Source organism: Canis lupus, chromosome 27 (assembly GCF_003254725.2).
Source record: "Canis lupus dingo isolate Sandy chromosome 27, ASM325472v2, whole genome shotgun sequence".
In the NCBI taxonomy this organism is placed as follows: Eukaryota; Metazoa; Chordata; class Mammalia; order Carnivora; family Canidae; genus Canis; species Canis lupus.
The window spans coordinates 23,869,195-23,896,112 of NC_064269.1; the positions used below are offsets into that span (position 1 = coordinate 23,869,195).

The following is a 26,918-nucleotide window of genomic DNA, read 5'->3' on the forward strand; positions in this document are numbered from 1 at the left end:
GGTATCTTAGAAATCTTTCTCTTTGTTTTCACTTTTATGTCTTCTTCTTTTTTTTTTTTTTCTTCTCTTCATTTAACTTTTCCTCTCTCTGTTTTTAGCCACCCTCCCCCATTAGTCTTTCTTTACTTCTTCCCTCTCCCCTCTTCTCCTTTTTTTTTTTTTTTTAAGATTTTATTTATTTATTCATGAGAGACAGAGAAAGGGAAAAGCAGAGACACAGGCAGAGGAAGAAGCAGGCTCCCCACAGGGAGCCCAACATGGGACTCGACCCTGGGTCCCCAGGATCATGCCCTGGGCTGAAGGCGGCACTAAATCGCTGAGCCACCCGGGCTGCCTTCTTCTCCTCTTTTCAAGTCTTTTCACTTCTCTCTCATTTTTCAAGATGTGAACTTCTCACTTCCTTGTTATTCTCCCACAACAGTGAAAAAAAATGGAGGAACTATTCTTTTTTGGAAGTATTGCTTATTGAATAAACAGGTAAAGGATTAATCCAGATATAAGCCAATGGGTCAGAAATTGAAATTAGGAATATTCAAATGGCAAGGATGAGAACAATCAGAAGATAGTATGTATATCTGGGCCTTTGTTGTTTTAAATAGAGTTCATAACATTCTAAATGATCTTAGGAGATCCTAGCCTAATTCATCTTCTCTATTTATGAAGCTAACTATGCCAATAGTAGAGGCTTCCATTTAGACCAGAACAGCAACAGTTGAAACAGTCCTATTTTCACTCATTCTCCCATTAGAATTGGTATGTTTTCAAACCATGCTTCATAGATTGGGAAAGAAGTGTGAGTTCTCTTGGAAAGGAAACATGTAGATGGGGAAGCACTACTCATTATTTTTATATTAAGAAAGTGCAGCACAATTGGTTTCTTAGCATCAGCTGAGATGGAAAGAATCGCTTTCACCTTGTTTATTTAATAGTCTACTATCAGTACTTTATACTCCTCTTATCTCAAACGGTGGGTGGTAACCCCTGGCTAGCTGCTCTCCTGTACACTGAAACCATTTGTATTTCATTTTTTATACCCATATGGAGATACTAAAGATAAAGAAAGATCAGGTCTGAATTTTGTAATGTTAAAAAAAAAAATCATTGTAATCTACAGTGTTAGCAAACTCCCACTTTTTCTGACTCTTTCTTGGGAAGAAGGACCTAAATGGTTTAGAACTGTAAGTCAAAGTTGTTGAATAAGATCTCTTTCATTTTCACATGGTATCTTTTTTTTTTTTTTATTTCTAAAATTAAGTTCCAGTAAAATTGACTCTGTTTTGGATGCACAATTCTATGAGTTTTAACCACAACCACCACCACCTCCACAGTCAAAGTACAAGACAGTTTCATCACCCCTCAAATTCCCTTGATCTTTTTGGCCTTTTTTGAACTATCTTATAGTTCAGCAGTCATGCTTTCAGTCCCCCTATTTTAACATGGCATTCAGTTCTGTCTGCTGTCCTTAATTCCAGCATTTCTTTGCTTATGCTTTGTTCTTTTGGCTTTCTTTTGATGTTAACTTCTCATCTGATATTGTTAGTGTGAAGACTTAAGTATTTAATTTTTGCTCTTAATTTTATTTTTAATTTTGATTGTGACCCAAACTCTGCTAATTTTTATTAACCTTCCATGGATTTACTTTTTATTTTAAGATACATGTAACACAAACTTTACCACTTTAAGCATTTTTTAACATATATTTCAGTGGCATAAAGTACATTCACATTGTTGTACAACCCTCACCACTACCCATCGTCACAACTTTTTCATCATCTTAAATTGAAAGTTCATACCTGTTAAACAGTAACTCCTGACTTTGTCACCACCTCTGCAACCAAGTCTCTGGTAACCAGCTTTCTTCTTTCTGTTTCTATGAATTATCCATTTGAGGTACCTCACATAAGTGGAATCAGACAATGCTTGGTCTTTTGTGTCTGGCTTATTCATTTAGTATTATGTTTTAAGGTCCATCATGTGTCAGAATTTCCTTCCCTTTTAAGGCTGAATAATATTCTATTGTTGCTACTGTGTAACCCTGTTGTTGACCCATTCAACCATTGATAGATATTTGGATGTTTTCACTTTTTGCTATGGTAAATAATGCTTCTGTGAATATGGATATACAAATATCTGTCCCTATTCCTGCTTTCAAGTATTTTGATTGTATACCTAGAAGGGGAATTGCTGGATCATATGGTAATCTTAGGTTTAATTTTTTGAAGAACTGCCATGTTTTCCACAGAGACTACACCACTTACATTCCTACCACCAATGAACAAGGGTTCCAGTTTCTCCACATCCTCACCATCATTTGTCATTTTCTTGTGGTTTTTGCTGTTTTGCTTTGTTTAATTTTGATAATAGCCATATAAATGGGTGTTAGGTGATACCGCACTATGGTTTTGGTTTGCATTTCCCTGATGATTAGTAATATTGAGCATCTTTTTATGTGCCTACTGGCTGTTTCTATATCTTCCTTAGAAAAATGAGCATAAGACTTTTTTCTTAAAGAATTGGGAATTGATTCCTAGATAATCTTTGTTTTCATTGTTCTCACCTTAGGTGAGCCTTTAATTAATATTTGTTGATTAAAAGAGGGATAAATAAATGAATGAATAAAACAATAAGTCCCATTACCCTTTACCATCTAGAGCATTTGAGTCCCAGTAACCAACTGGGTTTGCTACTTGAGTCAGATTCCTTAACTGCTAGACTATATTTTCATAATCTATAAATGGGGATAGTAATATCTGACCACTAGAATCATTATGCAAATTAAATACTATGCAAAATCCTTTGAGAAGAGTGACATACCGACACGAAATTAATTTGCTAATAAAGATACATTAGTATTAGGGCACCTGGGTATCTCAGTTGGTTAAGTGTCTGCCTTAGGTTCAGGTCATGATCTCAGGGTCCTGGGATCGAGCCCCATGTTGGGGTCCCTGCTCCACACTCCCTGCTCCGCGGGGAGTCTGCTTCTCCCTGTGTCCCCATGCCCCACTTGTGCTCTTTCTCTCTCAAATAAATAAAATCTTTTTTTGAAAAGATACATTAATATTTATAATCATCTACTGTGTTTAAGTTTTACAATACTTAAATGCTAATTATTTTATGTTTCTTTGTTGTTCATATCAGTAGTACCCTCTTAATCTAAAATATTTGTTTAAAGCATAAACTTCACAGGAACTAGCTCAAATCTTTCAAGAAGTATTTATTGATCAAATTGAAAAATGACGAAAGAATGCGTATGTGTCCACACGTGTTCATACATGTTCACGTGGGCTCACGTGCACAACTTTAAGTTGTATTTGGCTTATATGGATTAAAAGTTTCACTATGTAGCTTTCCTCATTATGAATAGTGAATCCAAAATACTGTGTTGCCTCAAACTCTATTGGATTGATATTTAAAGAACTGTGAAGTCTGATAAAGTATCAGGTTAAAGGGAAAGAGCAAAAGTTGGTTTGGGGGCTTGTTTTGTTTTGTTTTGATGACTAAAATAAACTGTAGATAATTTTATCTGGTTTTTGTTTCTGATTTTTTCTGATTGATTTTATTGAATTAAAAACACCATACCACTTACTTTCTGTTAATAAAAGAATAGTAATATTTAGTAATTAAACAAATGAGGCTGTGGTGTGGCATTTATGGAGGATTTTGTGACCCTTTCCTTAAAGTTTGCAGAAATGTGATATACTGTTGAAGTACAGAATCAATGGTAAATCGATTTCATGTTGATATACTCTGATGGGTAAATTTTCCCAGTCATATGAGAGGGAACACTACTGAAAAACGTGTCCCCTATACTAAAATATTTTCACTTTAAATCAGCTTGGCTTTATCTTCATTTTTTCTTTATCACCCTTTTTATTTTCACACTAGCTGAGATCTGAGGTCAGTGTTCACATACTAATTTCAACCAAACATAGAAGTGTACGATCAGAAGAGGAATAAGAGATGGTCCAAATAAAAAAGAGAAATGTTAGATTTTTTTAAAAAAGCTAATTTGTCACTTCACTCATTGAGTATGAACTGAATAGACTTCTAACCCTTAAAATACTTTTTTTTTCTCTTTTTATTGCCTGGAATCTTAAGAGCTTTATCATTTGCAGTCATAAAATGAAAATATACACCAAACCCTCAAAGGGCAAGTATGAAATTAAATTATATTTGGGCAGCTGTAACCTTTTAAAACGATCAGATTCCAGTTAATGTATTTCTTCCTGTTCCAAGTGCTGCCATAGTGTTTGATGGTGGGAAGCAGTCCAAAGGGCATTGGGAGATAATAAATTCACTGTAAATTTCACCCCAAGGCATGTCTCGATACACCAAGGCCTCCATTTAGCAAGGCTGACCTAAAACTCTTGTCACATCCAAAGGTCATTTAGGTTGGGGTTGGTGTGTCCCATCTATCTTTCCTCGATGTAAAGACTGACAGTTGAAACAGGATTGAGCTCATAAACAGTCATCTGAATATGAAAAAGAAGCTAGCTTTAGAGAGGAGGGAAAAGTGAAGAAAGAACTACCTTTTACAGTAGAACAGGCAAATGCTGTGTTTTTTCCAAAGTCAGGGAAGGGTTGACATGATGTTGTAGCTTCCGTTTCAGAGCGACCATTAATTTGAAAGGGGCATTACCAAATTGGGTTGATTTAGAACATATTCTTCTTTCTTTTATATTTGTTTATATTTGTTTCTGTAGCCTAGAATAATTTTTAGTATTTTTTAAAAAACTAATATTTCCAACCTCCTTTTACTTTAAAACATCATTACTCCTTTCCCCTCTTTAAATATGTTCACTTGAGTTAATGTACAAAATGAACCAACACATGGGAACAAATTGGAAAAATATTTTTTAAAAAATAAGGCTTGATGTGGGACTGGGAAACAGTGTTTGTTTTTTTCTATCATCCCCTTAATCATTCCACTTTTGTGGCAAAATATGCATAATAATAAAATTTACCATTTTAACCATTTTTAAGTGTATAATTTAATAACATTAAATCTCATCATAATGTTTTATATTCATCACCACATTTATTTCCAGAACTCCTGATCATCCCAAATGGAAGCTCTGTAACCATGAAATAATAACTTGCCTTTTCCTTTCCTTCAGCTCCTGGTAACTCTATTATACTTTCTATTCACCTTCTCTCCTTCTCTGTCTGGTTTATTTCACTTAACATAATGTTTTCAAGGTATATCCATTTTGTAAGCATGAACTCAATCATGGACTTTCAATAATGACTTGACTTCTTTCAAAAGCAATATTCATTTACAGATATAAAGAATAATGGATATATAAATTCCCAATCATGATAACCACAAATGATAGTGTCATATGGGGAAATGTTAGAGAAATACTAGATAGACAGAATGAAAGATTAAAGTCTTGCAAGTCTTTTTCAGAGGAAAAACATTTAAAATCCTATCATTAACACAGAGATCTCTGTTCACTGATGTGCCCTAAGTGTCTAGAACATCACTGATGTGTTCTAAGTGTCTAGAACAAAACCTGGTAAGTTATGGGAGTCCAATAAATAAATATTGAATGAGTCAATCAGTTTAAGGCAGAAAAGGAGAAGTTACAATCGTTAATGATTTCTCTGGACTACTTTGATGATATGAGAAGTGTGTCCCATGCAATTAAAATGGAAGCCTCTCATGATTCAAGACAGATTGTAAATGCAAGGTACTATTAGAGTGTGTTTCTGTTATTTTAATTGACTTAAGAGTAATGTGTGGTGTAGGTAGTGCAAATGGCTCATTTTTAATATATTTTTTTTCTTATTCTTTTTTTAAATGATCCAAAAGAAACAAGGTTAGTGACTATGGACTGAAACAAAATATAAAATTTTTCAGCATGATTGAAATATTAGTATAAATTATCCAGGAAAAAGCAAATATTGAAATAAGGGTGAAACTCAGAATGTTGAAAATTATGTATCCAGATTTATTGTATCATTGATTTTTAATCAATCTTAAATAATGTAAAAATGATTATGTTAATCTTATTCCATTAAAAGTTGAATGTAGGTAAGCCAAATGCTTCCAATCAATTCTCCATATTATATCTAGACTAATCTTATAGAAATGAAAATCTAGTTATGTCATGCCTCTTCTTAAATTGTTATGGCTCCTCATCTACCTTTTTGAACATCTCTGCCACCACACTAGAGACTCACTGGCCTTCTAATACCCCACGCTTGTCATGTTCTCTCCTACCACTAGGTCTTTCTGCTAGCTTTTTCTACTCCATGTACATATTTGAAACATCTCATTCTCTCTGATCTCCAAGCAATCATATTTGTAGAGAAACTTTTCCCAATCTGTCTGACCATATCATAGCTCTCCCTCATGTGCTCTTCAAACACCATGAATTGAGAAGTAAACCAAACTGAAACATTTTTTACTGGCAGTGGCCAAGAAGAAGGAAATGAAAATGCTAGGGAAGATGTCCTCTTGCGTACTTCTCATGTCCTTTCTGCACCACAATGGCAGTCATATAGTTCTTATAAGAGCCCAAGCTCTATCAGAAGTTAGAGTTGCCCTCCCTGGGCTTGTCCCACTCTTTTGCACCAAAGTCCCAGAGCCTACTACTGTATTTAAATGACCAAAAAAGATGTTCATAAGGCATTGGTTAAGAGTTTTGAGCTCTTAAAAAAAAAAAAAAAAAAAAAGTTTTGAGCTCTGTAAAAAGATGTAGATTTTAACCTATTCTTTGCCTCTTACCTATGTGCCTTTGGACAAATGACTTACTTTCTCTATGCTTCAATGGCTTCCTCCGCAAAATAATAGTATCTGTTTCTTAAGATTCAGAGAGAGACAGCATGGGCCTGTCACACAGTAAGAATCCTATAAATTTTAGCTATTATGATTATCTTTGCTGCTATTAGCATTCTGCATCCAGATTTCTCTCAAAATTTAGACTGATTCCTTTTATGTGCCCAAATAACCAACACTAATATAATACCTAGAGTTTTCTTAATCAAGAAAGTTTATAGAAGAAAAATGAAGGAAAAATAAGGGAGAAATCCATAGGAGGAAGTTTTTCTTTTTATTTTAATCCATCACGTGTTGTCTGTTACTACCAGCAGTAAAATAAAACATCTAAATTAAAAATATACATATTAAAGGGATGTACTTTCTTCAGGGAAAGTAGAGTTCTGTCACGAGTGACTCAAGAAGTCTTTTACTCTTGAAGCTTCTAACCCCTGGGCTTGTAAACTGTCATTGGCTCAGAGTCAGGGAAAATCCTTGCTTCCACCGGCCAGCAGGTAGGGGAATCCCACCGCAATATAGAGAATTCATCACAAATTTTAAGTTTGGAAAGCATTTTTAGTAGTAACATTGTTACCCCCATATGGTAAGTTTATATGGCACATAGTAGAAAGGAAAACTTGCAGGGATACCCAGACTTCTGCAACTACTAGTTGTTTAATCTTTGTCAAGTTATCGAACCACCCCCACTGAACACACAGACTTGTTATGGTGATCCCTGAAATAGCATGCAGACTTCTAGCAAAGTGAGTGGCACTTCATAGTCACTGAGAAAAATCATGGCTCTTGCACTGCCTCTCCCCATATGCGCCAAGTATTTTCAAGCTTCCAGCAAGTATGCAATCTGGAAGTATGTTTTGTTGCTTTTTTTTTTTGTAATATACAAAATAATATATAGTCTGATTTAATATGACTTAACATTCATTTTCTGTTTTTATTGAGTAAAAAATGCTCACTACTTTTAATGCTTTGATTATTATTATTACATATCACCCCCAATCTATTGGGTTAAAATGAACAATGATTTCACAATTATGAACTTAATCAAAGATAAGTGATTGCCTTAAAAATCTTTCTGATAATATTCAGCTTCCCTATGTTCAGTAAAAATATTTGGTAACAACAGAAAATAAAACCCCCTCCCCTTAACAAGCATTCTCTTCTTATTGTTACTTTGAAAGGAATTTCAGCAGTGCTTTTTCCCATAAATTAAACTAATTAAAGCTATGAGTATAGTCACTGATATATAAAAGATTTGCAGAGCTTTCCAGCCAGCGTCCCCTTTACCTTGCCAAATGGAGATGTATTTACTGGTTAGTGACCTCAGGAATGGATGCAGAGCGTTCTTCCTCCCACAGTCATGAGCGGAAAGTCTGGAGCGGCATAAAAAGGGTCAATCGAATAGGTCATACATCATATGGGGAGGCAGATGTTGGAACATATTGTAATGGATTACTGTGCAGTACATGAAGATGGCTTGTGGAGTAGAAAAAAAACAAGGAGGGAGTGAGAGAGAGATAAACTATCAGTTGGTGTTTTCTTGCATGACTCCTGCAAATATATCTGGATCTTTAAGGAACCGCTTCAATTGTAAAAGTCAAAATGTTTTTCCTAACTATTCAAGATGCATTGGTGTATCACAAAATGAAGAAATCCTTTTAAAATCCAGTACATTTGAAGCATTTCTTATTTATATGCTTCAGTATCTGCGGCGTGACAGAAACAGCTTGAGAGCATCATACCTGTGAAAAAGGTCTCACAATTTAAGTAAGTTCAAATGTATTCTTTAATTTTTATCAAGATGCCATCTTCACACCCTATCAACACTCCACCCCTCATTGATAGCTCTGCATTCCGTCCAAGTATCACACTGAGTGGGACTGAATTTGGAATAAAGTAATAAAGATTGTCTGTGTATTATTAGCATTTGGTGATAGCAGCTTTACATAGATAATGCTATAGCATCTGCACATGTATTCACAATAGCTTTTTAATGGTAAAACTACACAATAGCCAGACATAATATTTTACTTTTATATTCCAGCTTTTCCAAGACATATCATCCAGGAGTGATACATTTAAGGAGATGTGGGTCATAATAGTAGTAGTTTCTGCCCTGAGGTCCCTACCAGCCATCCCCTTGTTTCCTCAGACCTGCTCTCCAAGAGGCTCACCTGTTTTTTCCAAAGGCAGAAAATTCTCTTTCAGAAGTGGATGACATTTCTTTTTTAAAAAATTTTTATTTATTTATTTATTTATGAGAGACACACAGAGAGAGAGAGAGAGAGAGAAAGAGAGAGAGGCAGAGACATACACAGAGAAGCAGGCTCCATGCAGGAAGCTGTATGTGGGACTCAATCCCAGGACTCCAGGATCACGCCCTGGGCTGAAGGCAGGTGCTCAACCACTGAGCCACCCAGGTGTCCCAAGTGGATAACATTTCTTTTCCCTTGTGCCTTATCCCACTACCATCTAGAACTCTCCTCTAGAGGTCAGCTGGCCTTCCAGCCTTTTGGAAGCTTTGTCCACTTAAGTCGTTTCGTTGTGTTACCTGATATTGAAACTTATATTCCAACCAGTTCAACTTGCTCATTTTCAAAATTCTGTGCCACAGCTATACTGGCTATTAGTTATCCTCCATTTGGACAAATCTATAGTAAGTCTGAGTTTTCCTCACTCTTTCAGTTTGATACATTTCTTTCTTGCCCTCAAGTCTTAGGAATTGTATCCAAATACAGCAGATCCCATATCATGCTATGTGTACTTACTTGCACTTGCTCCTCCAAGTGACTTTAGTTCACTGCCTTCTCTCCCTTGGGAAAAACTGTTCAGTTGGAACTCTAGACTGAGGATTAAGTGAAAGCCCTTCCCACATCACCTTCCCCCAATCACCTTCTCCCTTGGACTGTGGTAAAGAGCGTGATGCAGCAGGAGAAATGCTTCACACCCCCACTCGCCACCCAACTTCTAGGGGTTGGGTTCCTAACTATCAAGGAAGTTAGGAGAGAAATCTAAGCATTTACTCCCTACCCCAAGCCTTACACCCTCAAGAGTTTGTCTTGAGGGCTAGCCCTATCTAGTCTTCATTTTTTCCAGAAGTCATCTTAGTGACTAATAAAAGTCACTAACTTTCAGAGCTCCCTTGACCATGCTAGTATTCCTTACTGGGGTGCAGCGAGTCCTTTTCAACCTCCATTGCCTAGGATTTTTAAAACTTAAAGAATAAAAAATTTATCATTGTATAAGTATATTAAGATTTATATGAGTGGAAAATATGTTTATTTGTGCTATTCTTTTATTATCATTATATTTTTATCATTATGAACATTTTCATAATATCTATATACTGCTATTAAACTGGACCCTCACATAGTTTCTCTGGTAGGTTTTTCTCTTTATAATCAAATTTGAATATTAAGAACTCTTACAACTAATAATACAACAACCCATTTTATAGAAAGAGCAAAAGTCCGAGTAGGCATTTTACCAAAGACTACATAGAAATGGCTAAGGAGCACATAAAAAGTTGCTCAATGTCATTCATCACTAAGGAAATGCAGATAATGAGAGGGATGCCTGGGTGGCTCAGCAGTTTAGCGTCTGCCTTCAGCTCAAGGCGTGATCCCAGAGTTTGGGATAAAGTCCTGCATCAGGCTCCCTGCATGGAGCATGCTTCTCCCTCTGCCTGTGTCTCTGCCTCTCTCCCTCTGTGTCTCTCATGAATAAATAAATAAATCTTTTTTAAAAAATAAAAATCAAACTATAATGAGATACCACTTCACTCCTACTAGAATAGTTATAATAAAAAAGACAGACAATACCAAGTATTGATAATGGTATAAACTGAGACTCTTATAACACTGCTCGTGGGAATGCAAAAATAGTTCTGCTGCTTTGGAAAAGTTTGACAGTCTCTTTAAAAAGTTATCATGAACTTACCTTATGGCTCAGCGAATCCAATCCTAGGAATTGGGTAGTCAAGAGAAATGAAAACATTCACAAAGGCTGAACAGGAATGTTCAATAGCAGGATTATTCATAATAGCCTAAAACTGGAAACAATCCAAATGTCCATCAACTGGATAAATGCACACACAAATATGATATATCTATACAAAGGAATACTATTCAGCAATACAATGGAGCAGACTACTAACACATATGCTACAGCATGGAGGAACCTCAAAAACATTATGCCGAGTGAAAGAAACCAGATTTCTTTTTGTTCAGCCTCTTCTACCACTGCTCCAGTAGTGGTGGCTGCAAAATAGGATGACCACACATTCTCCTGCCTAGGAGAAGGAAAATGAACATCATCTTTTATTTTAAAAAGAGAAGGGGAGAGTCTCTTTTTTAAGAAGTGCCCTCTGTGGTATACAGAAAAATCTTAAATACTTACAGACGTATTTTGTTGGTTGATTTAAAGGTTACCTGTAACTTTGCATGTTAGGTTTCCCCTGCCTGGAATATCTTTCTAACTTTATTTTGGAATTTGTTAAAGACTCACAGTCTAGCAGGGCTGGTAGCCATGTCATATTCTGGGCCCTACCTTAGAAGCCACTTGCAGGTTAGTCACAGACAAGAAATTTAGGCCATCTAGGACAAAAGCTAAGCATCTTCTTTTGAATGGAGAAGGAAAGGACAGGAAAAGAAGGAGTACAAACATGGACCATCAAGGAGATCATGAAATCTAAAATCAAACCTGCCCTCCTGATCCTTTATGTGTCGGTCGGGGAGAGAATATGCATAACATAAAATTTACCGTTTTAACCATCTTTAAATGTATAGTCCCTGGCATTAAGCACATTTACATTGTCATGTACCCATCACTACCATACATCTCCTGAACTTTCATTTTCCCAAAATGACATTCTGTACCCATTAAAGAATTAAGTACCCCACCTCCCTCCAGTCTCTGGCAACCACCATTCTTTCTGTCTCATGAAATTGAATACTCTAGATACCTCACCTCATATAAATGAAATCATGCAATATTTGGCCCTTTATAACAGTTTATTTCATCTAGCATAACATAATGTCTTCAAGGTTCATCCATGTCACAGTATGTATCAGAATTTCCTTTGTTTTTAAAGCTGAATAATATTCCACTGTATGTTTATAACACACTTTGTTTATCCATCCCTCCGTTGATGAAAACTTGGGTTTCTTTCACTTTTTGGCTATCATAACTAATGCTGCTCTGAACATGGGTATATAAATACCTCTTAACGGTCTCTGATTTCAATTATTTTGGGTATGTATCCAGAAGTGGGTTTGCTGGATCATATGGCAATACTGCATAATTTTGCAAGTAACTACCGTATTGTTTTCTATAGCAACTACACAACTGTACATTCTCACCAGCAATCAACAAGGGTCCTGATTCCTCCACATTCTTGTGAACATTTGTTATTTTCTAATGTTTTTATAACAGCCATCCTACTAGGTGTAAAGTGGTATCTTATTGTGGTTTGCCTTTGCATACAGGTGTTTTGAAGGTATGTTTGTCAAGATGGGAGAATGAAATGTTGTAATAAACACTTCATTATCTTGATTTGTAAATTGTTAAGTTTTTTTCCATGTGAGTTTCTATTTGCACTTTTGCCCTGGGATCCAGCAAATTTAAGGCCTTTTTTTTTTTTTTCCATTTTTGCTATATACTTGAATAATTTCAAAAAGAAGAGCTGACAATGTTAGGGAAAGAAGTCCATGTTTAAACTTAAGTTGCTTTGATAATTTTCTGTGAAGAAACATTATGAAAAATAATGTGCAATGCAAATTTATTCACATTGAAACATGCTGATATGTTTTGAAATATTTTCTCCAGTACATTAGTTTCTCTTTAAACTCCACATTTAAGTTACATTAAGAAGCTGAAATTAAGCTATAAAGATAACACTTACGGAGCCTTGAAATTGCTTTCTGAATTTTTTCCTCACAAATGTTACTCTTTGTTTCTTCCCTTAAAAAAAACAAACAAATGCTTTTTTACACATCACATCTAACGTACATCTTTCAGGTTTGATTGAAACTTTAGAAGTACAATTTACCTATTTTTAAAATCATGATAAATGACCAGACACACATTTGAAAATCTCCGATCCAAGTAGTGAACACACTGCATCTATGTTAACTTTTACTGCCAGTTATCAATCCCTGGACTTCAGCTAAAAATCTTCTGCTATTTCTGTATGTATATTTGAACTCCAAGAGACTATTAATCAGAAGGTTTTTAGCTCTATAATGTTCTCTTTGAAAATTTATATTTATACATGTTTGCATGTATGAGAGCTTATAAGTCACTACTACTTACTTCTAACCCCCAAGCCTTGACTCCCAAGGCTGATAAAGAACTTTAACTTTCATCCCTATGCCTATTTAAATTCTTAGGATAAATTAAACAACCACATTGGTCCCATTGGATTAAATATTAAAAACATGTAAAATTCATTTATATAATATACTTCTTTTTTCCCTCTTTTATGTATTGATGTTTATATGATATTTCATTTGGAGAAAATTATTCTACTTATAGAAATAATTTTAAGCAATTAATTTAGCAAAAATTTTATTAACTGAACGTGCAGTCTGTTAGCACTCCTCTTTCAGATAATGGCAGTATAAATGTTTACAAATTTACTTAATCAGTATGTTTTATGATAAAGCATTTAGGAAAGCCAACATTTTCTGTCACAATTTTAATTTATTTTTCTTAAAATACTTTGTGTAAATATTTAGTATGACAAAATTTGTGATTTGGGGAGGAGAGATGTGGGGAGCCAGAGAAAGGGAGGATAGAGGTAGAAAGATAATGGTGAGTATGACTTATTTCTCACTATTTTCCCAGTGAGATGTGAGCATCCCCATCTCCTAATCTATGCCTGCAGGAGAAGGTAAGGTGCTTGATCACACTAAACACTGTCATATGCTACTGGCTACTGAGTAATTGCCAGAATGTAGTTCTTCCCTGTTTCCTGTGCCTTTGTTTATATTACTTGGGCATGCAAAAAGGAAACCTGATAATAGATCACAGTTCAAACAGAAAATTAAGCTTTGAACAAATCAAGAAAAAAGGATTGCAAGGGGACGCCTGGGTGGCTCAGCATTTGAGCCTCTACCTTAGGCTCAGGGAGTGATCCCAGAGTTCTGGGATCGACTCCTACATCGTGCTCTCTGTGGGAAGTCTGCTTCTCCCTCTGTCTATGTCTCTGCCTTCTCTCTGTGTCTCTCATGAATAAATAAATAAATAAAATATATTTTTAAAAAATCGCAAGAACAGCTTCTATCTCACAACCATAGCCCCTATTAAATGCCTCTTTATTCTCTGAATAATAAATATTTAGGATCCAGTGAGTAAACAGTGTATATCCCTTTATCAGAAAGAAGGCATTTCCTATTTGTCTTTTCCAAAACAATTAAGAGTATCTCTCTCTGAACTTAAACTCTTGTTTCTATTGTCTTTTTAAAAGATATTAACTTTTTTCTAATAATCTTTATCCATTTTTGTTGGTTCATAATTCCACATTGACTAATTCATTTACTATTATAATTATGGCTATAGTAAGTATATTATGCTGTATTTTGTTCCTATGCTGATAAGATTTTGAAATTCACTGTTTCTCTGTTCCTTTAAGTAAATGAAATAAATGGATGAATGGGAAATTTTATCAAAATCACCATTATGTCTTTTCTCAAATCCTCAAGTAGTAAAAACATACCATTTCCATCCAAGTTTTTAAAATTTGCTTCACAAATAGTCACTACCATTATTAAATGTATACTAAATACTTACTAGAGATCTACATGTGTTAAAAATTAATGGTATTATTTTATTCAGTTCATTTCTGCCTTTATTCATTTCTACTTTTCTTGCCTTTACCATTTTCTGAGAAAGCATTAAATAATAGAGATTAAATCCTTGCCTTCAAGGAGTTTACTAGTCAGTAAACGGTTTGAGGGACCAACCAGTAATAGATATTTTTGTCAGTGCGTAATGCTTTCAGTCCAAATACTCCAGATGGCAGTTGGGCCCCAGGGTAATAGCAACAGGAGAAGTTGTATTTTCAACAATTTGGGAAAATAAACTATTAAGGAAAAGTGGCAAGAATTTACCATCTCAAGGAAGAAATGAAATAGGCTACCTCAAATTTAGAAGGCTCTTTTGTGAAACTTCTCCACCCCATGCACTGAGGAGTACCAGCCACTAGCTTAGGATAGCTGAGCAAAAATGGCTACCTGTGGAAGAAAATACAGTTGTATATAACTGTGGGTTAAAAGCCAAGTTGTCCAAACACAACTATACTATTTTCCCTCAAATTAGCAACAGTTTATTAGCACAAGTTAAAATATCTGTACCGTATCATCCCACCAGAATTTTTTTTTTGACCCCACACTGTACCATTCTAACTCAACAGGAAGAATGCCTGCTAATGAACTATCAGCCCACTGCCTAATAGTGCTTTGGTACATGTGGTACATTACAGGAAAAAAGCACTGATTAGGTTTAAGGGAGATAAATGTAATTCAAGCTCATGTTGTTGATACACTGCAGCACACTTTTAATACTTAAAAAATAAAGTTTAATGAGTCATACTTTAGGGGAAACCCATGATGGAATTGTTCTAGCATTTTCACTATCTCAATATGAATTTTTAAAAATATTTTATTTATTTGGGATGCCTGGGTGGCTCAGTGGTTGAGCGTCTGCCTTGGGCTCAGAGCATGATCCTGGGGTTCTGGATCAAGTCCCATGTTGGGCTCCCTGCATGGAGGCTGCTTCTCCCTCTGCCTGTGTCTATTGATTTATTCATGAGAGACACAGAGAGAGAGAGACACAGAGACACAGGCAGAGCGAGAAGCAGCCTCCATACAGGGAGCCCAATGTGGGACTCGATCCTGGCACTCCAGGATCAGGCCCTGAGCTGAAGGCAGATGCTCAACCACTGAGCCACTAGGCATCCCTCTCAATATGAATTATAGGGAAGTCTCTGTGTGTGATTTCTTTTTTTGGAAAAAAAAAAATACATGTGGTTTAGCTATTATACAAGATAGTATAATGACTATATACACAAATAAGAATATATGATAGGTGAGTACTTACATATTATATCAATGAAATAAAGACCATATAAATTATACTATTCATCCTGTTGTTCTATTTCATTTTTCTTTTCCCCAGTTAATTTGTAGTCATTTATGTGCCCACTGTGCTATAAACTTGGTATCATTTTTTCCATCTTCATTTCCCCAATTGGTACTTCAACTCAAGTTACCATTAAAATTATTGCTACTAAATGTTGATAACCTCGTAACAGATACCTTGCATATCTTTATTCTAGTAAAAACGATCACATATATTGCTTTAAAAATTCAGTGACTTGCCTACCTACATATTAAATTTAAACTCTGTCTTTATGTGAAGATCTTCTGTAAGGTGCACTAGTCTACAAACCCAGTGCTGCTTTACTCTTCCTGGGATATGCACTCATTAGGTCACTGTCCTTTCTCCTGTCACTGTTCCACACCTTCTTCTGCATTCCTTTTGCAACAGCTACCTCATTCCTGCCCCTGTGCCTTTAAATTGTTCTTCCTTAGAATGCCACCTCCTTTTCTACTTCCAGCTTAACTACATCTCTTCTATGAAAAATCAGTTCGCCCTGACTCATTTCCTTTCCCTTCACACCTTTAAAAGCGGCATACAGTTATAAGACATTTATATTCTCATTGTTTTATGTTTATCAATCTTGACTTAGGGAAGAAACTATATTTATCCATTGTTTGTACCCTCCACTGTGCTTAGCACAGTCCAGAGTATATAGCAGGAAGTCAGCACTTTATATTACCTAGTCAGTTTCTTACTTGGTATAATTAATTGCTAACTATAACTATTACTTATTGATAAAGCATTCTTTGCCATATGTTTCTCTGAGTATTTTTTATATATTATGTGATTTATTTCTCACAGCAACCCTGCAAGGTCAGTTTTATTTATCCTGAATTTGCAGATTAAAGAACACTGCCTCAGTGTCATTGCCCAAGGTCACTAGTTCGGAACTGGTATTAGAATGGAATTTTGCCTTACTTTTAACTGGTCTAGTAGAAGTACACTAGAAGTAGAAAGCCACAGGTCCTTGAAAGAACTTCAGGGGATCCCTGGGTGGCTCAGCGGTTTAGCACCTGCCTTTGGCCCAGGACATGATCCTGGAGTCCCGGGATCGAGTTCCGCATTGGGCTCCCGGCATGGAGCCTGCTTCTCCCACCTCCTGTGTCTCTGCCTCTCTCTCTCTCTCTCTCTCTCTCTCTCTCTCTCTGTCTATGTCTATCATAAATAAATAAATAAATAAATAAATCTTTAAAAAATAGACTTATGGAACAATTTAAAACGAAAGTGAGTTATACACACACAGACACTTATGGACACATGAGAACCAAGAAGACCCTAAGTAACCAATGGATAGTTTCCATCTTAATTTTTTGTGATTGTTTTCTTTAAAAAAAAAATCTTTGTCTGAAGTAGGTGTAGGAATGAAGGGAAAGACATTAGGAATACAGTATTTCAAAGAGTGGAAAACCTAATGATCTGTAGAACTTGGGAGTTTTAGAAATTAAATCCCTAACACCAGAGTTTCTAGATAAGTGTAAAATTATTCTGCAAGAGAAAAATCATTATTCTGTTAGTCTGGCTAACCTCATGAAGTGAGTGCTCTCTTTAAGCCTTAGCTTTTTATGTTTTGGATCTCCCAATTTGTTTTTGATGTTTAGAACAACTTAATTTTTTCATGAAAGTACATTTATCATGATGCATTTTATATTTAACTCTCGGTTTATCTACAGTCTTTTAAAGAAAAATGTTAACCCGATTTTTGCCTAAAAACTTTGTACACTTAAGCTACAGATACACACAAATTATAGGTGTATCTATAATATGGAAATGGGTTCTATGGTTCACATGATGTTTTTTACTTCAGGTGGCCTTCCAATGCCACTACCCTTCCCTCTTAACAAGATCAACCAGTGGTTCGGTGATTGTTGCTCTCACTCAATACAAAGAGCTATTGTTACTCTTGATTTGCTTTAAGAGCATGTAATAAATGAAATAAAATATTAGTCATCTCTTGATTCCCTTCTTTTAAAATTAGTCAGCACACACATATATGGATAAATGAACTTAATTTTTTGAAAGATTAAATTTAAATAAGTCACAGCGGCATTTTTTTTTCTTTTTGGTAAGTTACTTCTTTAAAACTACTTAAATTTCCTTTTAACTTGTGTATTAGGTCAAATTAGGACCCAGAAGTATTAAAATTTCTGGTTTATTTTACCTGTGCAGACTTGAAGTGTGTTAGATTTTCTAAGATCGGGGCTTTTTTAATGCTTCCTGTAATATAATGTAAATTTAAGGAGCACATATATTTTACACAAAATAAAATGTATTAGAAATAGATATTTCCTACTTTCAAGCCTTGATGAAGCAGGAGAAAACCAAATATGAGGAAGAGGATATGGAAGATTGAGAGGAATGAAGAGCTACCTAATGTTAACCATACTCTTGTTGATTTAATATGCTTGTGACATTTTCATCATAAATTACTTTAAATTTCTATAGTCTATAAAAGTACCAGTAAAATGGATGATACCATACTGTTCTCATAAAAATGTTTAAATGGGTCCATCTATTTTACAAATTTAGGGTTTTTTTTACTCAAAAGCATCTCTCAGGACAGTTTAATGAGGATAAACCTTAATTTCATAATTAAAAAGATAAAAATAATGCATTTATTTGAATGAGGAAAGGATGTGCATGTTATTTTTTATTCCAAATATATGCCATCTGCAACCTTTAAATTCAATAAAGTATTTCAGAGTATGCTTATACTTGTATTTCAGTAGTAGTTCTTATACTACTTTGGAAGTTGTGAGTCTGTAGAGATTTATATTTAAGCATTGAATCACTTTTTATAAGTGACTGGTCTATTTAATTATCTAATTAACACATAGCGGCAATATTTTTTCAAATTATGAAAGAATTAATAATTCTTTAATAATCAAAATTTTGAATAATTATTTTGTTCACATTTTTCTTTTTACCTACAGATATTAAAGTATCTCAGGTCAATCTTCAGTAATTATGAAACAATCTTATATGTATACTAAACCAGTAATATGGATTGTTAGCTTCTAGGTATAATACCCACTAGAATAATTTTTAAAGACAAGGAGATAATATATAATACAATATGAAATTTATAATATGTGATATTGCTTCAGACTATTTTTAAAAATATTTTTAGTTCAGTAAATGTTATTCAGTACATGTATTTTACTGGATAAAATTTTAATTTACAGAGTGGTATCTTGGAATATTGGTTATTTTCTTAGTAACTTCATAAACAGCTTAGGATGAAAACAGAAAATACTACTTTTTTGAATTGCAGAAAACAATGCAAAGGTTTTTAACACAAGTGAGGGAAATGGATTAATTCTGATACTTGAAAAAAATGATAAACTGTCAGTCATTGTATTTGACGTCATGTCCTTTTACTCTTTTTTATGAAATCTAAGGCATATGAATTAAATCTTATTTTTCTGTTTCAAAGACTGAAATAAAAAATACACACAAACTTGGGGAGAAGGAACACTCATTACTGATAGTACAATTATACTCTTCTGGTTTTCTTTGTCTGGAATATATCTTGTGTTAGTTGTCATAAAAAAACAATTTTTATCAATAATTTTAATGATCTGTTTCATTTAAACCACAATATCTGGAAACTATGAACAATGTGTGTGTATTTTCATGTAAATATATGCCTGTCTTCAGTTTTCAATATTTCATTTCTAGAGAGACCCCACTTATCAGGGTCTCGGGCTTATCCTGAGCAGTTGTATCATTTGAAATTTCTTTCAGAGAAAAATCAAGATAAGCTATGTCACAGTACTTTTCTCTGAGGGCCTTTTTCTTTAGTATCAGTCATTTTATTACAGAAATTCTAGCTTGCATCCACACATACATGTGCATGTGTGTGTGTGCAGACGCATGCATACATGCTAATAATTTCTTTTCCATCCAAACCCTAAAATTTTCACAAACTACTGACTGGTGAAGAAAAGAGAATTGATCTAAACATTTAAGGTGACTATTGGAATCTAAAGTAACCTCCTTGTTTTAAGATACCATATCATATGGCAATTATTATCAAAGTGACAGTCTCTTTTATTATTAAATTGATTTGTTCAAGAATTTTTTACTGGTTATTTAATAAAAATTACTGTGTGGTGGCTTAGTGGAAGAGTGCATGTTTCAGACAGTATTCTTAAAACCCTAATCCTCAAGATGATTTCGGGTTTGTCTGTGTTTATATACCATGACGTAAAGTGGACTTCTGGCAAGCATCCAATTAATTTTTTCAATGTAGGTAGACTCACCAGATAATGTTCTTCAGATACTCTCCTTTCATGCCCTCTCAATGGCTTTTTGTGTATTTGTATGATTAGGAAAAAAATTGTTACAGGTGTCTATTGCAACAAGTCAAAAAAAAAAAAAAAAAAGAGGTATACCAGACTTAAACTGATATGGATAGTAAGAAAATTACTTTGCATATGAGGCTTTGTTCTTTTGTAATGCACTGTGAACATTTTAAAATAGAGCAAAAAGAAGTCTTGACCAAATAATATGATAGACTTATTTTCTCTAGACATTGGGAAAGACTAAATATGAATGACTGTTATTTGTTTTGAGTCCCTGGACATCCTGAAGCTAGAATCCCTTCTATTTGGTATCTGTCATTTCTCCCCAGAGAAGTAAGTCATGAAAGTTAAGGTGACAACTTCTTTTTTTAAATGTTCCAGGGCAGTAAACAAGAAGACTCAGAAGAACTACGACCTCTGAATATAGGTACTTTCTGAGAGGTGCATTTATTTTATTACTGACAGTCTTTTATCTCTCTTTCTTTCTCTCTCCCTTTTTTTCTTGTAGCAGTTATATGCTGCCCAGCTAGCTGCAATGCAGGTGTCTCCAGGAGGGAAGCTCCCAGGCATACCCCAAGGCAACCTCGGTGCTGCTGTATCTCCTACCAGCATTCACACAGACAAGAGCACAAACAGCCCACCACCCAAAAGCAAGGTACCCTTTTGAAGAAGCTGTCTTGCCATTTAGAGTTTTACTTTTCATTCAGTGACATTTATTGAATATCTATTATGTGCCAGCCACAGGGTTGACCTCTGGGTCTTCAAGGAGATAAGAGTCTAGTAAGATTAATAAGGATCAGTAACACACATATATTTAGTCATTCATTTATTCAACAAGCATGCATGGATAGCTATAGTAGGAAATGTGAGTGATACAAAGATTTATAAGATAGATATATGCTGTGCTCAGGTAGCTTAAAGTGTTATAAAATAGATACCCATGTTCTATGATATAAAGTCTCAGAGAGTTACAGATAAAGTTCATTGGAAGTTATTAGGACAAAGATGTTAGTTACCTTTAATGAGAGATTCTGGGAATGGTTTCCCAAAAAAAGGGGCAACTGAAATATACCTTATAATCTGAGCACAGACAGGGCATCCAAAAAATATTTATTTAAATATCAATAAATTTTATAATGCTGAGCAATATGGATATAATTTCAGATATATCATTCATCCAATGAGATTCTAATGATAGATAAAGATAACTATAGTGTTAGAAGTAAGATTATTTAGAAATAGAATTACTTTTGGGAGCAAAGAGAAATTTTTTTTTAAAGACCAACTCTGGGCTTTAAAGACTTATCTATTTATACCTTAGAGGGAGAAAAGAGAGGACTAATGGGGGGAAGGAGCAGAGAGAGAATCCTCAGGCAGAGTCCCTGCTGAGTATGGAGCCCTACACTGGGCTAGATCGCAAGACCTGAGATGAAATTGAGTCAGCCGCTTAACCAACTAGCTACCCAGGCACCCTAAGGAAACATTTCTTGAGAGAACTTGGAAAAGAATTGGCAGGGAGAGGATTCAAATGATTTATTCTTCGTATTGGAAGAGGGAAGAAGTAAAATTTTAATTTCAAATGTTTTGTGTAAGATCTTAAGATCTTAGATAATGATATATGAATATATTAAACTCTCTGTGAAAGAAGACAGGAAAGTAACCATAAAGTATTTTCCCCTGCAATTACTCAGGGAAATGCCTAACACATATTTATTTCTATTAGAAAATATTAAGTAGAAAACTGATGTAGTTAATTTACCCTCAAAATAACGTTTCATCTTTTACTGAATAACCTAGAAAATTGTTTCTGTTCTCTCTTTCTCAAATGCCGTATTGGAAATATCTTAAGAGTAACAAGGTTAAGAGTATAGTCTCAACAGTTGAAAGAGATAGAGAGAGAAAAAAATTTAAAAAAAAAAAAAGAAAAAAAACTCCCAAGAATTTCTTTTTAATCCTATTCTAGTACCCTGTAGATGCCTTTCACCATTAGTATATTAATTCAGAGGGTGAATTGGGAAAGTGCACTCCAGCTTCTACCTCCCCAAAACTCTTGGGGCCTTTTCCATATTATTAGGAGGTAAATACATTTGAAAGTACAACTTAACCTGGACAAAGAACTTATACCATGCTTCAGCAAGAGTATGTGCAAATATATAGTTCAAATTATTGTACCCACTGCTGGGACATTAGGAAGGTGTGTACAAACACACCTTTTAAGATTAATTTCAGTTGTGTAATGGACCTTGCATGTTCTGTGCTTAACGTACAGTGAAGATCCGGTCTACTTTTCATTATTATCACAGTAGAACGTAGCTTTTAAAACTTGGCAATAATTATAACATTTGTTTTATAAAATTTAATTTTAAAGCAGTGATATTTTGGGGTCTTCACAGACCAGCAGTTTTAATGTATTGCATGTAGGGGGTAATTTTGAGTAAAGTAAATAGCTATAACAGCATAGTCACTGTCACACACAGATAATTCTGTGAGGAATTATTCTCTGGATTTTTTTCCCTTGATTTAATAATGTGATTTCACATCATGTTTCATAATGATCTTTGCATTAGGACATTTCATTTTATGATTTTAGAGTATATACTTCACTTGTAAATGACTAATAGAGTTTTTTTTTTTTCCATACCTCTCAAGTAACTTTTTATCATTAGCATCTTCCCTCCAAATTTCTAACTCAAATAATCATGAAGTTTTTGCTTCAATCAGCCTCATGCATTTATGGGTCTATTCATTCATTCATTCATTCATTCATCCATTCAAATGTTTACTGAGCAGTTGCTACAGTGATACTTTTCCTAGGTAAATAAGGCAAATGCACAAGTGAGTGAAGGTTAGTGTGGCCAAGACTGGCACACTGCTTTATAGGTTCTGTGGCTCTAGACATGCCTAGAATCTTATACAATACGTGCAAAGCAGACATGTTACCTCAGTGATAATCTTCCATTTTCTATAGTTTCATATACCTCCACTTTTTGGTACTAGTGTAAAAGTGAATTATGTTTCTATGTTCTTATATGTAAGTTTATAAGTTTTTATAGTCTATCTTTAAAATTCAGTAACTTTTTGGAAATTAGCCCTTATGAATTTTCTGTCATGTAAAGTTTAAGAAAACTATAGATGTTGTGTTTCTTCCCATTTGCAATTCAGTAAAATGCATAAAAAGTCTAACCAACAATAAAGTGTCTCTTTTTAGATAATAACATGATTTGATAAAAATATGTCCCTTCTTTGCTCAGAGTCCTCTAGCATACTGTCTACAACCACTCATTGTCAGAAAAGATGTTTTAAATGTGATTTTGTTTTGGCTCAGTAGTAAAATTTAGTACATCAAAAATAGACCAATAAATATTACTGTCATTTTAATGAAGAACATGGCCAAAAAGATACAATCAACAGTAAATAAGGAGGACCCATTTCAAAACATGAATTTAGTTTCTTATAACCTGAAACTGACATTTATATATGGCATTATAAACATTTTTACTTCACAAAGCTATTTTACTTATATGAAATAGCTATCATTTATTACTATATTTATATTTTTAAACAATTAATTCTTATTGTCCTAGGCTAATTTCTGTGTGTTTTATTGGTGAATTCTCTTGTCTGTTTTACTATGAAACAGAATTATTTTATTGATGGGCTTTGTGTGATGGCATACCTACCTGGCATAAACCAAACTGACAGTTTACGTTTAAGATATATTTATTGTTTGGAACAATGGAATTGTCAGCCACATATAAATGATGATGTAAGGAAAATGACCTTATTGGCAGCTGTCAAAAATCAACCGTATTCTCTGGGTTTTATTGCCTGCCCTTCTTCCCAGGTGTGCCTTTGCCTTTGCCTCACAACTCTAGAGAAGGACACAAACAAAACTTATTTGCAATTTGCAAAAAATGGAAGGGGGGAATCAAAAGGAGGGGGCTCCAAAAGACTGTAAAATTGTACAGCATGAGTCCTCTGATGCATGCTGTTTTCAATCTGCTGTGTGCCAGTTGGAGGCTTGGGGAGTGTGTGCGCGCACGAGAAAGGATAATGCTGAGAAATGATAGAGTGGCTGTGACCTCCAAGCTCAGCCTGGAAATCCAAGACATTGATTTCACTTAGCATTCCTGCTGAGAAATCTGGCGGAGTTCAGTTGTAATAAAAGAACAAGATTCTGTTCTAATGGTAATGGCGTATGACAGACATATCACTTTGTCTATCCTCAGCACCAGAGAGAGGAGAATTGGAGAAAGGTCACCTGACCTGCCGGTGGTGTTGTATGAGTGCTGTACTGAGCTTTGAACTGCCGCCTAGGAACGTAATTATTTATAATATTAAATGATAAAGAAACCTTTAGAGGGTTCACAATGAATCTCTAAAAACTGCAAACAGAAATTGTGTTCTGTAAATATGAAAACACAAAAAGAAATCTGGTCTCTTCAAAATCTGCATTGGAGAATATGGGTAGCACGCCTTGTTGAGTTTTATGTCCTTGAACTTACTGCTTGTGAAATGTTTTTGTTAATGCCTGACATATTGTCATTGGTTAATCTTTCTTTTTTTAATGCCTTGATTTTATTAGGCAAAAGCCAAAAATCTATTTTGCCAACAATTAAAAAATTAAGGTCACTGGCAGATTTTTTAAATTTTTCAGGTGTTACATAAAGCCCTTTTTAATAAATGTACACACGTGTCTTTAAAAATTGGGTTTTTTTCCCCTCCAGATTCTACTCTAGGACCATTCTTTTCAGTAACCAACATAAAGAAAAATATTTCACCCTTCAGAGATATTCTCTTAGCTCATGTGTGTCCTCACATCTAGTTTCTTGCTAAACAGTAGTAAATAACTTTGAATGAAAGTATGAAATCCTGAACTTTTGTGTATAAGAGATCTTATTTAAAGGAAATATAAGAAATACTTCTGCCTCTCATATTAAGGAAAATTACTCAGTTAAAGTACTGTTGTGCCATATTGGTCTTTGAGTCTCATATACAGTATTGCTCCTCTGATTCTGTCTAAATTACTCAACAAATGCTTAAATTTATTTGTTTATAGTTTAGCATTTTGCCACAAGATGGATCAATGTATTAGTGACTTTCAATTTTGCACCAGCCTATTTCCTTATTTAAATGACTTTCTGAATTATTTGTTGCAGTCTTTTAAAAACCTATATAGCCTTTCCTTTGTGATAGCAGTGAAACTTGATAAACTTGTTTTGTGAGAATACATCATTTCTTTTAAAAATAGTATAATCAATGTCAGCCCTACAATAGTAATCTTAGGAGGAAGAATATTTTTACTTAATTTCAAACACCACTCACACAACTATTGGTAATGAATAGATTTATAATCCCATGTTACCAAGATTTTCTCATATATGTCACAGATGTGCTGACTATCTGAACTTTACATTTTAAGTGATTTGCCATTGTGAAAGTAGCCTCCTCTTGGGAAAATTATAAGAGCATCTTGTAAATACTATTAAATGTCTCTTGGTATTTGATGAAAACTTGCATATTGCCTAGAAAGCCAAGAGTAGTAAGTTTGAAAATCTGATGACGAGAGAATTCTTAGGTGCTTTTGTTTTACCTTTACTATGACCCTCGTCCTACTCCTCAGTCACAACTTTATCTCTATCAGTGACAGGAGCACATAGATTGTCCAGATCAATTCTTTTTTGTTCTTTTCAAATACTTATAGCAAGTGATGTTCCCGTTTGCTCAGCAGTAGCACCTGGGAGTTATGACAAGGGAAAGAAATATTTTCCAACAAGCCAGAAACAGCCCTAGCCAACTGATCAGACACAACAATCAGATTCTTTCAGATGCAACATCCTCTTAAATATCGCTTCAAGTTCAGAAGCAAGAAGAGGAACTATATTGTTATCTGATCTTGTTTCATATGTGTAGTAATGAAGATCTTTTCTGGTTTGGTGACTAGCTGCTTGTGTTAATAGTGTCTGACTTGTCAATGACTCTTATTAGGGCACCTATTTTCTGCTGTAACACTACCAATCACATAGTTTCATGCTATTGAATAAGCATTACATCAGTACACACTTATCTGCAGGATAGAATTTTGTAGCTTAATACTATGAGTAACAACCTGCAGTCCCATACAAGATTATTTAGCATTATGTTGGGAGTATGAGAAATCAGAGGGTAATCATGATTCATCTTAATTGAAAATTAGTTCTAACAGGAGATTTGGGAAATAAAGCTTTTTGCTAACTTTGAGATAGTGTTCTTTAATGCCAACTGAGGGGAAAGGCTGAGTACAAGTATACATGTAGTGTAACCACAGTTGAACCATCACCAACACGAACTATATGACAAAAAATTCTTTAAAGATAAAGCACACAAATCAAAGCGATTTCATAAGTTTTAAATGGCTCAGAAAGTGCTAAGGCCTTCACAGGAATACTTCCATGATGAAAAGTTTGAAGAGCACTGTTCATTTTTTTTTTTAATTTTTATTTATTTATGATAGTCACAGAGAGAGAGAGAGAGAGGCAGAGACACAGGCAGAGGGAGAAGCAGGCTCCATGCACCGGGAGCCCGACGTGGGATTCGATCCCGGGTCTCCAGGATCGCGCCCTGGGCCAAAGGCAGGCGCCAAACCGCTGCGCCACCCAGGGATCCCATGAAGAGCACTGTTCAATACAGCT

General features: G+C 34.7%; 1 protein-coding gene and 1 long non-coding RNA gene across 24 annotated transcripts in view; one reads left to right on the plus strand and one right to left on the minus strand.

The window, feature by feature from the left end:
• Positions 1 to 26,918, plus strand: part of SOX5 (SRY-box transcription factor 5) — a 1,002,640-nt gene that overhangs the window by 911,855 nt on the left and 63,867 nt on the right. For all 22 annotated transcript variants that reach the window (XM_025455370.3, XM_035707446.2, XM_035707449.2 and 19 more), the window contains one exon: positions 20,756 to 20,902. In XM_025455370.3, coding sequence (XP_025311155.1) covers positions 20,756 to 20,902 — 147 coding nt within the window. The remainder of the gene's footprint in view (positions 1 to 20,755; positions 20,903 to 26,918) is intronic.
• LOC118352584 (uncharacterized) overlaps positions 8,037 to 26,918 on the minus strand; it is a 39,564-nt gene continuing 20,682 nt past the window's right edge. The window contains exons 2-4 of one of the 2 annotated variants that reach the window (XR_007406549.1): positions 14,922 to 15,015; positions 12,684 to 12,742; positions 8,037 to 8,154 (exon numbers count right to left, since the gene is read on the minus strand). This is a non-coding gene — a long non-coding RNA (uncharacterized LOC118352584). Of the gene's footprint in view, positions 8,155 to 10,720; positions 10,833 to 12,683; positions 12,743 to 14,921; positions 15,016 to 26,918 lie in introns of those variants that run through there. The other variant, XR_004809914.2, reaches the window with a different exon arrangement.